Below are 15,243 nucleotides of genomic sequence, written 5' to 3'. Positions count from 1 at the left end.
TTGAATCAGAGATCTCATATTCTGATGCAAGTGCTTCTGCGCTGTTCAACGTGGTTATCTGTTATCTAAAGCAGACAGCTTTTAGAAGAGAAGCTTTCTTCATGAACATGCTGCCTGGGGTTGTTAGCAATGCAGATGCACTCTGCGTAACCTTTGTGTTAACTAGCACAGCAGTCGTGGGAAATATAATATAAATGTATGTACCCAGGACGTATTATTTATGCTGCTGCATGCCGTAACTTTACTGGAACTTCAAATGGTTCATTAACTGGTTGTCCTGCATTTCACCCTCTGCCATGCAACACAACTATGAATGTGAATATATATATGCAGTCTGTTCCCCTGGTAATTTATAACCAGTTGGTATTTCAGATGCCCTGGATTACTGACATATGGATCCTTATAACTGTCTTCTTTTTTGCACACTTGCTTCTCTTTTCTCCTTTTTTCATGAACTTTATTTTCTTTTTTTTCATTCAAATGCCCCTTTCTTAACCTTTTCTCGGTTTCTCTTTTTCAGCTCAAGCTATCTTTTTCTTTCTCTTCTGTTGCTACTTGACATTTTACATATGTGAACTGACAGATGAACTCATAAAAGACGACGGTTAAGGTTATTTGGAGTCGGCTTTTCTTGACACAGCCATTGATTTTTTTCCCTATTTACTTACCAAAAATAAAGTACTAATTTGATCATACCACTTTATTACTTTTGACTTAAATGACTAGAAAATCTCTCACACTGTAGACTTCTACTTAGGATAACTGCTAGTTTGGTATAGAAAACCCCCTTTTAATTCTAAACTGTGCATATAAACCTAATACAAAATCGTCTCATAGTGGTCGGTCTAAGTATTGGGCAACTCCAATCTTAGACAAACAACGAAGCAAAAAAAAAAAAACGTGTACAATATTAAGAACCTCCATGATGATCAGATGGTTTTGTTTCTTCACAAAAACCTTTAAAAGAGGGGGTGCTAACTTATAAACATGATTGTACATTTGTTTTAAAATCTCACTGATATTGACTTTTTTTAATTTTAAGTTGCCGTTCTTTGAGCTCTCTCAACCCGGCGTATCTTGCTGCTAGTGAATGAGTTTTCTTTATGCCTAATAGAATTTATTGTGCATAATAACACGCTCACATGCACTGCTCTGACTTGCTTTGTCAGTGTGGCATTGATGGACAGTTATGGCCCACTATGCAACACAAAGGAGATAGGAGAAAAGAGCTAGTCTCAGCTGGAAGTAATTAAAACTAGTTGATTGTGAAACTGAAAGTGGTGTATACAGGAAAATTAAATATTTTAATATAGGAGAGATATTTAAATTACCTTTCTAAGATGTAGATTGTTAGCACATTTGTATTGATTTATTGCTGGTTCCAAAGGTTTCAGAAAAATGTCTTTGTGCATACCAAACATTGTGCCATAAAGAAATCTGCATGCAAATGACCTTTGGAAGTGCAAAAATGTCTGCCTGTATCTCTCGCTATTTTTTCAACACACATTAAAGAGATGCTCCTTTTTTACCCATGACAAAACAGAATTAAGGCGTTTTCTCACTTCATCTCTCTGCCTGTCTGTCTTTCAGACACACATTCTGTACTCTGCATCTCTCGCTGCCTTAGACTTAGAGCTGTCAGAGTTGACCCGCCTGTCTCTCTCCCACTGAGCACTCTGCATGATTCAACCACACACAGACACATGCATCTTTGCCTCAGTCCTGCTCTGTATCGAGCTTGTTGTGTTTAATTAGTTCCTCAGTTGCATGAAAATACAAGCATGTGTGTGATTGTCTTCATAAGATAAACATGCACGTCTCGCTGAGGAAGTGTCAAGATTGCCATTGGGAGAGACACACATAGAACGGGCCACTCGTAGGTCAGTTGGGTGTGAGTACTTTGTGAGTCTCCCACAGTGACTGGCAGGTGGCCAGTTTGTCTCTCTCTGTATTTAGCAGCCTGAAAAAAATGTCTACAAATGAGGAACACACAGGGTCTCAGTGCCTTGTAGATCCTCATCTTCCTGTGTCGTTGTTTCTAATTTTTTGTCTTTCACTTTTCTATGATTGTATTTAATACTGGTAGCAGTATTACTTTTTGTAGAATTCTACTAAATCTCAGACTACAGTCAGTCAGGACAGTAAAACTGAAACAATGGCAATGTCTTTAATACTTTACCCAAAAATAGTAAAGACTTCATAAAATCCACTGGACAATAGAAGCAGTGGCTGTGATGGAGTCCATATAACAGTAAATCCTGGATGGTAATCTTTTATGCAGCATTACAGAGAAATACTGAATTTGCAATCCCCCGCTCTTCCATGCATACCATTGTCACTATGAAGCTTGGAATCAATATTTGTTAACTAATATGACCTCTCTGGGTAGCTGCATGCATCTGCATTCATTTACACTAGTCTGTGAGTATGCATGTGAGTCTGCTTGTGTGTCGGTAATGAATATCAACCTATTAACCTTTCCTGCCTGCACTGAATTTGGAAACAAGATATTGATTATTGCCCAGTGATAAAATAAAAATGTTTCTAAATCGCTTCTCTCCTGGACAGTCTCCTCACCCCTTATTTTTTATGCATCCTGTCAAAATTGTATAGATCACTGACTAGATTCATATCATTAATGAGTCTGCATCATTTCCTCATTTACATGTTAGTCATTGAGCTGATGCTGCTGAACAACTCACAGTGAGTGGAGTGGAAAAGACAGTTTGAATGCGTCAGCAATGAGGGAGAAATACAGTTTCTCTTCACTTCTGTGATGCACATTGCATGTATGTCTCTCATTGTCTAGACTTGTGATGTACCTGGAGAGAGACCTGCGCAAAGCCACTCCTCTCAGAGAGATCCCCAGCCAGTCAGGATACCTGTCTCAGTGTCTGGATTTACTGATCGTGTATCTGAGTAGCACTGCACTAGTGATAATGGGTACAAGGACGCGCACACACACACACACACCCCTGCAAAGGGTTTATATTTTGGATTTTTCCCCCTTCTGCCTGTTAAAGCTCTGCAGAGCTTCAGGAAATGTTGATGACTTGTCTGTCTCCTCTCCTCTCTCTAGAGGACATCCTGTGTACACTGAGAGGTGTGATTGGACGGAGACACCCATCTACAGCTCAGAGTAGAGAGCTTAAACAAACTTTGCCTACTATTTCTGTAGTACTAGAACTTCTTACATCTCAGGTATGGATTTTTCGTTATTATTTTAATTTAGTATTTAAAGGTTACACATACAGTAGATGTTGTCATTGATTTGTAATATCCATCCCTACTGTTTCCCTACATTACCAATTTTTATCATTCTCAATAAGGTCCTCAGATGGGTTTTATTTGTGTTTAATGTCTCACCATGCTTGCTCCATTTGCCTGTGTGAGTGATTCTCTGTCTTCTCACAGGTGTTTAGAGCTCAGATTGTAACCAGAGAGTTTCTGGAACAAATTGGATTGCTGCTGGTGAGTGTCTGGCAATTTATAATCCCTTTTAATCACTGTCATGTTTTTGAAACTGAAAGCAAAAATGAAAATGAACCAGGATACACAAGGACTTTTAGAATTAACAATGTCTCCACCAATCAAAACATTTAGGTGTAAAATAACTTGACAGTCACAAATAAGGTAAGTACGGGAAGTAAAGCATTTTTTGCAGCCATTGACTGCTGATGCCAATGACCAGCCTCTTTGCTGTTTATTTATTTACTGTGTATTTATTTTTTAGCAGTTTAACAATTAAACAAATGATTACAATGACTCTTCTTAGCTACCTTTTGTGCATAAAATACATTTACTGTCTTTTTTACTCAGTAAAATTACTCACAAAACAAATTTAGCAGCCACATGCTTAATTATTCTTGAATCATTGCAGTTTGGCCTCTGTGTGAAAATATCTCACACAGTTTGTCCAAATGTATCCAAGAGACTTGGCACTTTAATGCAGTATCCAAAATGTTATTTTGTTCTAAGGCACAGAGACGGTGGATTAAAAAGTGTGTCCAAATGTCTGTTTAAATACTTACAGTCTGGACTGTGACAGCATTTAGTGATCAGTATTGCTGAATGTTTTTTAAATATGCATTTTGTTTGCCATTTTTCATTCTGTCAGAACTACATCGTCTCAATAGATTCCAGTGAAACAAATCTGGCCAGTGCTGTGGGTGAGTTACTTTTCCACGACTGTACTTGTGTCCACTAATTTTATGTAGGAGGTAAGGAGCGAGACATATACCAGATAGAACACAGGTATGAGGCTGAATTACAAATACATTTGTACAAGGTAAGGTCAGACTGCAGAGTGAGGCATCACTCATGCATGATGCACCTGAATGGGTTCATAGCCTTGCTCGAAGGCCATAATGTCAACAAGAAACAAGTCTTGTAGATCATTTTTCACATTTGCATATGTGATTCCTCCTTAGGTGCACCAATATGTGACGAGTTAATAAGAACAACTCTATCCATTGTAGAGGTCCTTAGTCAGCACCATGCTCCCATCGGTCCCTATCATAATGCTGTGAGTATGCATACAAGAATATAACTGACTTCCTGTCTGCTTCCCTGTTACATATCTAATAGGGCACTGACTGTCTATATTAATGGCTGATTGGCTGTCTGTCAGCCCGCCTGCTGCTCCTGGGAGCAATATAGGCCAGGTATCTTGTGATATACAACAAATGTCAGTAACAAATGTAAACTCTGATGGAAATGAGGAGACAACCTGTCACCATCCAGATTTTCTGTGATGCTTCTTTAACTGACAGATTTTCAACATATTTCATCTAATATGCATGTTGTTTTACACCGATAGAAAACTTGCAGAAAAAAAAGTGAGAATTATATAATTGGTGTCTTAATTAATTTTTTTAATTTTGAATTTTTAATTAATTTTCTGTGTGTCTTCCACCTTACTAAACCTGTCTATTAGTGATCAGAGGACAGAGGGTCAAATGTGAATTATTAGGCAAGACACTAACTAATCAACTGTTGAAGCAGCTCTCATCTGGTGCATCTGTGTGTGTGTGAGTGTGAGTGTGCACACATGCGTATGTGGATGATATGCATTGGATGAGACACTGAGATTGTGTTTAATGACTATTGACGTATAGAAGTGGCGAGCAGCAGGAAGCAGACAGGATGGAGGGAGAGAAAAGAAAAGAGAAATAGAAGAAAGGACCAAAGAGGAGGCTTGATAGTCAATAACACAGGAAGACACTTTAATTACCCCCAGCCAGCTCAGATTAACTTTTATTGCCCACTGGACAAGGATGTTTGGTTACATCTCAGTATCCTTGTCACAGATTGACTTAAAGTTTGCAGTAAGTTTTTGCCTCCACAGCTCTTTTCTGGTGTAAACATTTGTTCTCTTTAGCAGCTTATATGGGAATAAGTAGTGATTGCAGGTATGTTTTTGAGTCGCACATGCTTTAACCCTTTAACCCCTGTGTCTCTTAGTTACGCTCAGCCAAATGGCACCTGAGCCAAAGTCCTTGTAGGCAAGCCTCAGCACTCAGCAGCCATCTTGGCAACACTCCCAGCTAGTTAGCTGAGCTAGCAAGACCAAGCTCCTTTCTGACTTAATGGGGATGCTACAATAACTGTAGTTCCATGAGGATAGAAACAAATAAAAACTACTTAAGAAGTGTGGTAATTTTGACACAAATCAAGGTTTAAAAACGTACCATTCCTAATTTAACCTCCACTATGCACGTGCAATGTTTCACAACACTGCTTTAATTTAAATTAATTACTTTCTATTATTGACAAAACCAACCAGAGGCTTATAAAAACATGATACACAATATAGATCTTTATAGCTGCTGTATTTGTTTTGTGCAGAAAATGTATCTTTTTCTTTATCTTTTCTTCAGTGGACAATAGGCAGAGGGCTAGGTAAAATAGCCAAAATGGAAAAATGGGGGGCAAGAAAGGTTCTCAGAAATTGGAGAGACATCCTAGCTCTTAGTTCAGAGAAAATAAACCGTGCACAAACACACACGTATGCACACACTCACACTCTCACACACACACTCCATCCAGTCTTTTGATGGCTGTGATATTAATACACAGACCATTAAGTGGTGGACAACATCCTTTGTAGTTTTCTTTCTCCAGCTTTCAATGTAATGACCTCACACACTCACTCAGCATTAGTGTTGTTTCTATGGTAATATTAGTAATCATGCAAATGCAAGCAATACAGATTCATGCCTAAATAAGGGCTTTGACAGTTTGCGGAAGTTCGTGTGTATGCCTGTTTGATCAAAGAAATCATTCAACAGTGCATTTCCATAGTAATTTGATCCTCTGTGACGGTGGTCCATGTGGCTGATGCCTACAGAATATATTCAGCAGTAGTTGTGGTGTTACATTTGTAATTGTTGATGTAAAGGGAATTATCTGCACCTGTAATTCTATATTACTAGAAAAGGTAATTCATTTCTTAGAGCCTATTGTGATCGCATGTGTACATTGTTATTGTCTCTTTCAGGTTGTGGATGCCATCCTGCCACCTCTGATAACATTGGCTTTTAGCAGAAATGGTATGGGTCATTTTTTAAGTTTGAAGTAAAAATGAGGGAGACATTCTAAAAAAAAGCTAATATCAGAGGAGGATTAAAAAATAATGTTAAATTGGAAGGACCAAGGCCTACTTGTAGCAGAAATCTGCATAACAGTTGACGGAGACTAAGTTGATAGATGATAAATATTTTGCAAATAAACATTATGGTGAGCTATAACAGTTAGCCCTGAACATTTGGTCATAAACACGTCTCCATGTATGAAAACACTGTATGTGTTCCATACTACACAAACTATGTTCTAGACACTTAAACATATTAATACTCTCTTTCTCTGTGTTTTTTTTCTGCAGTGGAGTGGGCTGTGTTTGTTTTGAGGGTGCTGTCTGAACTCAGTCTGGTCCTGCTGGTCCAGGATGGAGGGGATACTGAGCAATATAAGGAGGAGACAGATGAAAAGAAAGAGAGAAACGAGAAAGCAGAAAGGGCAGGAGAGGGAAAAGAGGATGGAACCTCCTGTAGTCAAATCTTATCTGTCATCACTAAGTCTCTGCTACCAAGGTCAGTGTGTGGATTGCTTCTCTCTATTGTAGTATTTTATCAAACACAATGGCTTTATTATGCTGTGACGTTTAGTACAAATCAAACAGATCCTTATGTTTTGTGTCAGTGGCGGGGTTTTCTCCCTCATAGTCACCCATGCCTCTCTTCCTCCCACATTTCCTCTCTCCTCTCTCCAGATCTGTTCTAGTTTACACTCTGTTACTAATGATCACAACAGCGCATTCATTATTAACATCACGAAAGCCAAATGTTGTACTCAGACATGTTTATGTCTAGGTACGAGACTCTTCTTCGAGCAGCAGAGCCAATCCCACTCTACGCACTCAAACTTCTGGTATCGATGACTGAAAACAGCACCCAGGTCTGCAGGTACTGTACACACAATCAGTAACGTAAAGTAATAACACACACAGATACAATGTTGAAGCACACTACACCACTAACACTATTCTTTGAAATTTTGTTTGGACAATACATTTTTAAGTGGCGTTAGTGTTGAATCCATTATTCTGACTAGTGAAGTGTTTTGCAGTCCTAGCAGGTGCAGATAGAAATACACACAGGCACCTTTTAGGCGTTCTGTGTAGTGTTTTAATGCCAAGGCCAGCGATTCCCAAGTTAGCACTGTGAATCATCCACAGCCAGGGCTATGTACACACACACCTGCATAAATGCACACACACGCACACTCTTATTATGAGCAGTGATTTATTTGCCCTCTGCAGTGTACAGATACACACCGATGATCATTTGTTTGTTGATGTAGCTGATGCACACACTGAGCTAATAGCAGCACAACTGCACCACTGCAGCTGATCTGCATTCAACAAGAACCTTTTCACCCTTCTTAAAGCCAGTGTTTTCTACATTAGTAATCAGTTTAGTGACAGGCACAAGGTGCTGTATCAGCTGAGATTTGTAAAGACTTGACATGTTGTGCTGATATATCTTGGCGCAGCAGCTACTCCTGAGAAGCTTTGCTTAAAAATGTAATGCACCCTCTTTAAATATACGACACCAACACAAAATTACTGCTGGCGTTCAAGTAAGATACACTACTGCATAATGTGGAGGTAGTTCACTATTCAGGTTTTTAAACCATCTCTTGAGAAAGCAGTCATCTGACACCAAAATAAAACAGAGGTAATGATGTGTTGCTGTTGCACAGAAAATCTGCTGATTCCTTGCCGAACCATGAGATGACTCACCTGTGTGTGTGTTTACACATGTGTGTGCTCACTCATGTGTGCGTGTTGATGTATGCGTATTGATAGATGTGTTCTGACAGCAGCTGTCAGTACGTCTTGATTCTCTGGTCATCTGTCTTCTCTTTTCAGTTGTTGACAGAGATAGAAAGTGAGGGTGAAAAGAGGAGGCAAGAGAGACAGAAAGGTAGAGACAGGGTGTGAATATTGGAGAAAAAGGAAACACAGAAGGAGAAACGAGATGGGTTGAGAAAATTTGATGATGGGGTAATGACACTAAGAACTAGAAGGCAAAGCAAAATGGTAAGGTTTGGCTGATGATAGAAGGGATGGGGTGGTTGAGATGACATGTATTACCTTCACATGAAGACTGAAAGCAGTGTCCCTCACAAGCAGCAGATTTCCACTTCTTATCCACCCAATGTTGTAATCAGGAGCCTTGTGTAGTAAAATGTAGTTTACTTTCACTTGGCTTAAACAGAACCTATTCTAATCTAACATTACACCACTGACACGTAAATTGCTGCAGTAGTATCTGTTAAGAGGTGTGAGCAGGCAAACAGTCCATTTTTGAATTGTTCGTAGCAGCAATGAATTTTAAAAAAATAAAAAAATCTGCAGGTCATGTGGAGGTGTTCCTAATAGGGAGTTGTTAGAACCTACTAGCACAGAGCAAATGCCTGTTTCCAGGCAGAGGCTGATCTCCAGAGTTGGCACACAGTATGAGATAAATAGGGTTAAGGGTGAGGGTAAGCCTTTGAAATTCAGGTCTGGAAATTACAGTATGGAACTAAATATGACCATAGCTTAGAGGACAACTAAGCTGAGAACACTATAAGTGCAGTAATTATCAACATTTTTTATGCTGGTCATGGTACATGCTCAAGTATTGTAGCTCATCAAACTGTTTCATCATGAAATGCTAAGTATTAATTTTGAGCCACTATGATTAACCCTCTTTTTGTCCTTCCCTCATTTCTGTCCTTTCAGCTTCTATCCACTTATTTTATCTACTCCAGCAATAATAACCCAATAAATCTCTTATCACCAATATCCCACTCTCCTTCCATCTCCACCCATCCCTCCCCCGCTGCCAGAGTTTAAAGTTCGTCCTCGTAGCTGAATGCGCCCCTACTTCTCTTATCAGTAATATTACCCCCTCTCGTCTCCATGCTTCTCTTTCTCCACCTCTCCTCATCCCCCTCTTCCCTCAACACAAGTAGAGTGACGTGAACTTTTCAAATTGGTGTCAGCACTCCTCTCTCTACATCTGTTTTTCTCTCTAACCGTCTTCCTCTGACATTATTAACAACATTTTACATTTTTTTCCTGTCTCCCTCGCTCCCTTTTTCTCACCATCTCTAATTTATTAACATTAGTCCACATTCCTCTCTTTCTCCGTGCCCTCTCTCCACAACTTTCCCTCCATCACTGTGGTTATACAATCAGAAATTAAATTGCCTGGGTCTTGGTTAGATAAGTGTGGCTATGAAGCCAGCCGAGCGGTAATTAGATGGTAAATTGGGGACATTAATGTTGGGAAGGCAGCCTGCTGTCTCCCTCTGCATTATCACAGTCCAGACACACCTTCAAACAACTACATTTACTATGACCTTTAGCCAAAGACCCTCTTTCTGTGTGGTTACATGTGTCTGTTCCCATGTATGTTGGATGTCCCTATGAGTATGTCAGAATGCTGAATGTGTGTAGATGTGCCCTTGCCTTTTCACATATGCTTATCAAGTATGAAGTATGAGTATGAGTTTTTTCTCTTATAGTTTGGATTGTATAAGAACCACTCACATTTTCTGCCTATGCATTTTTATGAGCTTACAGACACTGAGTAGAGTTGAAAAACCATTACATTATTAAATGAATTTAGACTCTTAAATCTTCAAGTACTATGAAAACCTTGACTAACATCTGGCTTTTGTCTGCAATGGAAAAGAAGGTACCATAAGTATTCATCCCCAGGTCAAAGGACTGCAGCAGTTGTTTTTTTGGCACAATGGTTTTGAAGGCTTGTTGTCTCCATCAGGCAGCGAGTTTGCAAAGAAGTGTTTACTTTTGCTAAAAAAAATTTGTTCATTTTTGCACTAATTTGGTTAAAAAGCTTAAAAGATATTTTGTATGGTCAACATATATGACGAGAGGGGAGCAGAAGTCTAATTTATTGACTGTCCATGTTGCAGTAAACCTAATTCTTTGGTATGTACATAGATTTGATTGATGCGGTGCGGAGTGTCTCCTCGGTGTTGTGCTCTGGTTTGTTCAGAGTCTGCCGTTGTGCACTGTGTCTGTTGATGTATGGCAGGTAGTTTAAAGGTGGTCCAGTTTATCATGTTGTGCTGGCCAGGCCTGTCCTCTCATCTCTCAGCCCGTCACCCCCCTAATGGGAGGCCATCCATCACATCTACAAACAAACACCCTTACAACACATCTACACGCACACACCAACACATTAAAAAAGGCTTAGCACCTGGTACACAGCTACATGAAGGACTGTTTCATGGGAAATAAGAGACATCATCAAGTTGTGTTGTGTTTTTTTTCTTCCAGCTATGTCTGTGCTTATAGTCAGCTCATCTAAAAAAACAATCTTTTACTCGAGTGTCGGCACCTAGCCAACCCACCAATCATCACATAATATTATTCTGGGTCAAAATATGTCATAACCAACTAAAACCTAGACCTTAAAAATATTAAGGACATGACGGCTGGTAACTGTGGACTGAAATAACTGCTTGGTCTGATAAATCTTTTTTTTTGGCAGTAAACTGAGAATCTGGTGTTGTGCAGTATGTTTGCAGCACAGAGAAATTATTGATCTCTATTAAAAAGTAGGTTACAGGAAGCAACGCAGCAAGAGGAATCAGATGGAACAATAATTAAAATGTACAGGATGTGTAAGAAACTCAGAATGTAAAAATATATTGCAGACAAAATAATCTCTGAGGACAAACATTAGTTTTTTTTTTTGCTGCTGCTTATATGTATTTTACCTGAAGCCTCCCAGTTTATAAAGCTTCACCTTGAGATGTTTTCTGGAACTTAAATCCCTGTTTAGTCTCAAAAGGGCACCTTTGTGACAAGGGTGGTGCTGCTTGCTGCAGAAAGATCTGTAGAATCATCTTGTTTAAATAAAGTTTCCACAGGTTGTGGGATGCCTGCGAGACAGGCTATAAATCATAGTTAGAGTAAAGACAGAATATTAAATGAGTGGACAGGCTTTGTTACCTCCAGCATATTAACACCTGTCTGATTTTAGTGAGTCTTGGTCCCATTACAGCTTAAATGCTTTCAGACAAAAACACATAAACAAGATGTGAGTGCACATATGTAGACAGTCCAACCACACAGTAATCAATTGTGAATCAAAGAGCCTTAATCAGTAAGTAGAGTGAATGTCATTGCTAATATAGACATCGATCGCTCTCCCTCCCTGTCTCTCTTCTACTCTTTCAGCTTTCTAGTTTTTCAGTGTGGATTTATCCGCATTACTCCATTCTTTTCTCTTTTAGTTCGTCCCACTTTCATTCATTTGTTTCTTCACTCCTCTGTCTCCTCTCTCCAAATCATCTCTAATCTCCTCTTCTCTTTCTCCTTTCTCTTCTTTGCCAGTCGTAATCTCCTCACCTATTTCTGTGTCCTTCCCTCTCCTCTCTTACCTCCTCCTCTCATTTCGTCTGCTCTCATCACATCTCTGTTGTTTTGTCTTTCTCCACAACTCCAACTGGAACCAGACAGGAGTTGTTGTAGCAGCACAGCAACCTTAATGAAGATAAAGCAGAGTAGTGTGTTTGCATGTCTGTGCACACAGCCTGTACTGAATCCATGCAATTAATTCTTCTCTCCCGTATGACTAACATTGCCTTAATAGGTATTTTTTTGTCTTCTTTTCAGGTTAATCAAACACAGCAGGATCCTACCGATAGTCTTTCAGCTCATTATGGTAAGAAACAAATATCAGTTGGATTTCATTCAAACCTGTCCATGATTTATTTGGTCAATTATTCAATCAGTCAAATATATCTTCCTGTCAGCTCCAGTTATCACAGTTTGTATTTGCAGATGGTATTTCTATTTTTTTTTCTATTTCTATTTTATTACTTCTCAGTTGTATTCTGTCTCTGTCGTTTTCTTTCTTCTTCCACTCACTCCATCTAACCCCTATAGATGAATTTACGCAAATCAAGTGGTGTTGACCTATTAGAGGACTGGTGTAATTGACTGGCAGGTCAGGAATAGAGAGGACAAAGGGTTAATAGAGTGGGAATATGGACTCGGCTATTAAGATCACACAGAAGAGCTTACACACAAACACACAGCACTGGTCTGTTATCAGCCAGGCGTAGCAACGCTTCCAGTAAACAGTTTAATTTACCTGACCTTTTTTGCATACACGCCAACTGACACACCCACCAGTATAGTGTGTTTCAGTAAAACACTTGTGTTGCAGCAAACAATTTCCACACACAAACACGCACGCACACAGACTCTCACTTACTTAATAATCAGTGTTCTGCTTGGACGCCCAACCAGCCCCGACTAGCTTATGCAGAATATTAAACACTGCTATACAACACCCTGATTAACTTGTCTCTTGATTGTTTACTCTTGTCTGAAGCAGTCATGTCTGGATCCATTAGTGCCGTCTGTATTGGTCACTTTTAGATTGATTTATGCTGCCTGAAATTCTCTGATCTGGATTGATTACACCTGTCACTGGTGATCACACTTGTCATGGAGAACCTTAGCTAATTGTATTTGTCTAGATGATGAAGTAGTTCTGCTTCAGACATGAAAGCACCTCAGGATGCTGGCCAGACCACAGTTGTTAACTGATTGGTTGCTGTGCCTGAGGAAGCAGAGGGTTGTTCAGAGTGAATGGTTCGCAGTCACTCCTGTGCACACTGTAGATATATCACTTATACAAGACTATACATGAGTCAAGGTGCTGCCTGCAAGCAGGTTAAACTTTGTTTCTCATTGTCAGTGATGTGCACTCCAGTTTTTGTGCAGCATATTAGCCCATAAAGATCAAAACAGATTAGCTTTGTCATGTAGTGACAGACGGGTTGTCCGAGGTGCGAACTGATGTCATTGTTTTCAGCCTCAGGCAACTGCACATGATGAGTATGAACCAGGCTTATCAGCCTGTACACAGATCACACTGATGTGCACAGACCCCGCAGGCAGAGCTGGTGTATCTCACAGAGGATCAAATAGTGAAATGGGGGCAAGAGGGGGAAGGGGAAGTGAATTACTGTTGGAAGAAGAGAGAAGGTTTTTAAGGAGGAGAAAGAAGGAGACAAATGAATAAGGGGAGGAAAAGCAATGGTGGAGAGAGTTAAAGGAAGAGACTATAGATTTGACTGTATTAGAAAAAAATGTATTACCACACATCACAACTACACTGGCAACAGAGAAATAGAGAAATGGAACTAAAGTAAGTTTTGAGGTAGATAGAGCTCTTTTTACATGCTTGGGGAGTAAATTTCCTCTCAGCAGTTATAGAGAAAGCTTGTAGTTAATATTTTCTGTAATTTAGGCTGCTTTGCAATTACAGGTCACTACTACATAATACATTTTAGACTTTCTCCACTATCTGTATCTCACTTAAGAGATAAAATAATCTTATTAACCCAAGACCATTGAAGGATGCAGCAGACTCTGCATTTGCAGTGGTGCCTGTTTGCAAAAGGAGTGCTACTGGCAGACTACCTGCAAGGTCCCCCTATTACATGCATCTATTACAGGGACCTATTGCACTGATTTTTTTAAGACAACTATGGAAGAAAATCGAGAAGTGCTGGTGATGGTGCCATCGGGAATGTGGACTACTTCCTGTACTGCAAATTAAAGAACAGGCCATTCTGATAGTTACGATGTCATTCCATCACTCCTATGGACCATTTTAGGTTCATGATATTTTCATGTTTGCCCTCATTGCACAGCATGTTGTTATAAGCTAACTTGTGGTAATCTTGTGTCTAAGGTCAACAGCAGCAATGTTACCAGCGGGATGGTCCAGAATGCAGCCGTCCTGCTGTGTAATCTCAGTGGAAACAATGTCTTGGATCTGCAACCACTATATCAGCAAGGTACAGTGAGTCTACATACATCTTGGAGTTATAAAGGACTCTTCATGCTTTGCTCAGTTTCGTTTTTGTGCTGTCTCTTATTCCACTGCTGTTATTAGTGAGTCATAGAGTTCTGTCACTGACCCTGCTGCACCATTGCACTATATGTTCAGGTATATACTCAGCAGGGCATAACAGTAGTTATTGTTGTGACATGTTTTTACATCTAGGCTGTGTGGTTGTGTGTGCACCACTTTTTGTCCTAGAATTTCAGTCAACTGGCAGTGATTTCACTAATTTCAGTACATGTACATTTCAGGGCTATTAGAGCTTTAAGGAATCAAGATTTAATTAGAAGGAGAGACCCGTTAGGCCCAGAATTTGGTCACTTGTGGATGCAGCCGAAATCTAACATCACAGAATCAAGGCAGCAAATTGAAGATGGATGCAAGAATACATTCAAAAACATTGCTGCTTCTCTCTCTCTCTCTCGCTCTGTGTGTGTGTCTGTGTGTGTGTGAGGAAGAGAGAAAAAAAAAGACATGTGCATAACAACTGTTTGAGGACTCGCCATTCAGAAGTGTAATTGCAACTCTCAGCAGCAATGAAAACACAACAAAATAATGCATGCTTTCTCGAATTTCTATTTAGGAACTGTGTTCCTCTCTCTCTCTGTCACTCATCATTTTGTGTTTATCTGTCTTTTCCTCTGTGTTCCTATCTACTATCAGCCCCTCCTCTCCCTCTGTTTCCATTGGGTCAGCAGTGCGGCAGTTCAGTAGTCAGCATCATTATCATCCAATCAGCTCTCCTCAACAAGAAACTGTCAACCCAGCACTAATACTGGTCTGGCAATTAAGG

At 39.7% G+C, this 15,243-nt stretch overlaps 1 protein-coding gene across 2 annotated transcripts in view; it reads left to right on the top strand.

Moving 5' to 3' along the window:
* The window catches only part of ulk4 (unc-51 like kinase 4), a 54,784-nt gene that overhangs the window by 21,961 nt on the left and 17,580 nt on the right, over nucleotides 1-15,243 (top strand). Inside the window, exons 23-32 of one of the 2 annotated variants that reach the window (XM_028425366.1) lie at nucleotides 2,810-2,943; nucleotides 3,080-3,201; nucleotides 3,415-3,471; nucleotides 4,118-4,169; nucleotides 4,431-4,525; nucleotides 6,500-6,551; nucleotides 6,884-7,091; nucleotides 7,371-7,463; nucleotides 12,203-12,251; nucleotides 14,298-14,403. In XM_028425366.1, the coding sequence (XP_028281167.1) occupies nucleotides 2,810-2,943; nucleotides 3,080-3,201; nucleotides 3,415-3,471; nucleotides 4,118-4,169; nucleotides 4,431-4,525; nucleotides 6,500-6,551; nucleotides 6,884-7,091; nucleotides 7,371-7,463; nucleotides 12,203-12,251; nucleotides 14,298-14,403 (968 nt within the window). The remainder of the gene's footprint in view (nucleotides 1-2,809; nucleotides 2,944-3,079; nucleotides 3,202-3,414; nucleotides 3,472-4,117; nucleotides 4,170-4,430; nucleotides 4,526-6,499; nucleotides 6,552-6,883; nucleotides 7,092-7,370; nucleotides 7,464-12,202; nucleotides 12,252-14,297; nucleotides 14,404-15,243) is intronic. The other variant, XM_028425367.1, reaches the window with a different exon arrangement.

Source organism: Parambassis ranga, chromosome 16 (genome assembly GCF_900634625.1).
Source record: "Parambassis ranga chromosome 16, fParRan2.1, whole genome shotgun sequence".
Lineage (NCBI taxonomy): Eukaryota > Metazoa > Chordata > Actinopteri > Ambassidae > Parambassis > Parambassis ranga.
This window is presented reverse-complemented; position numbering and strand designations above follow the sequence as displayed.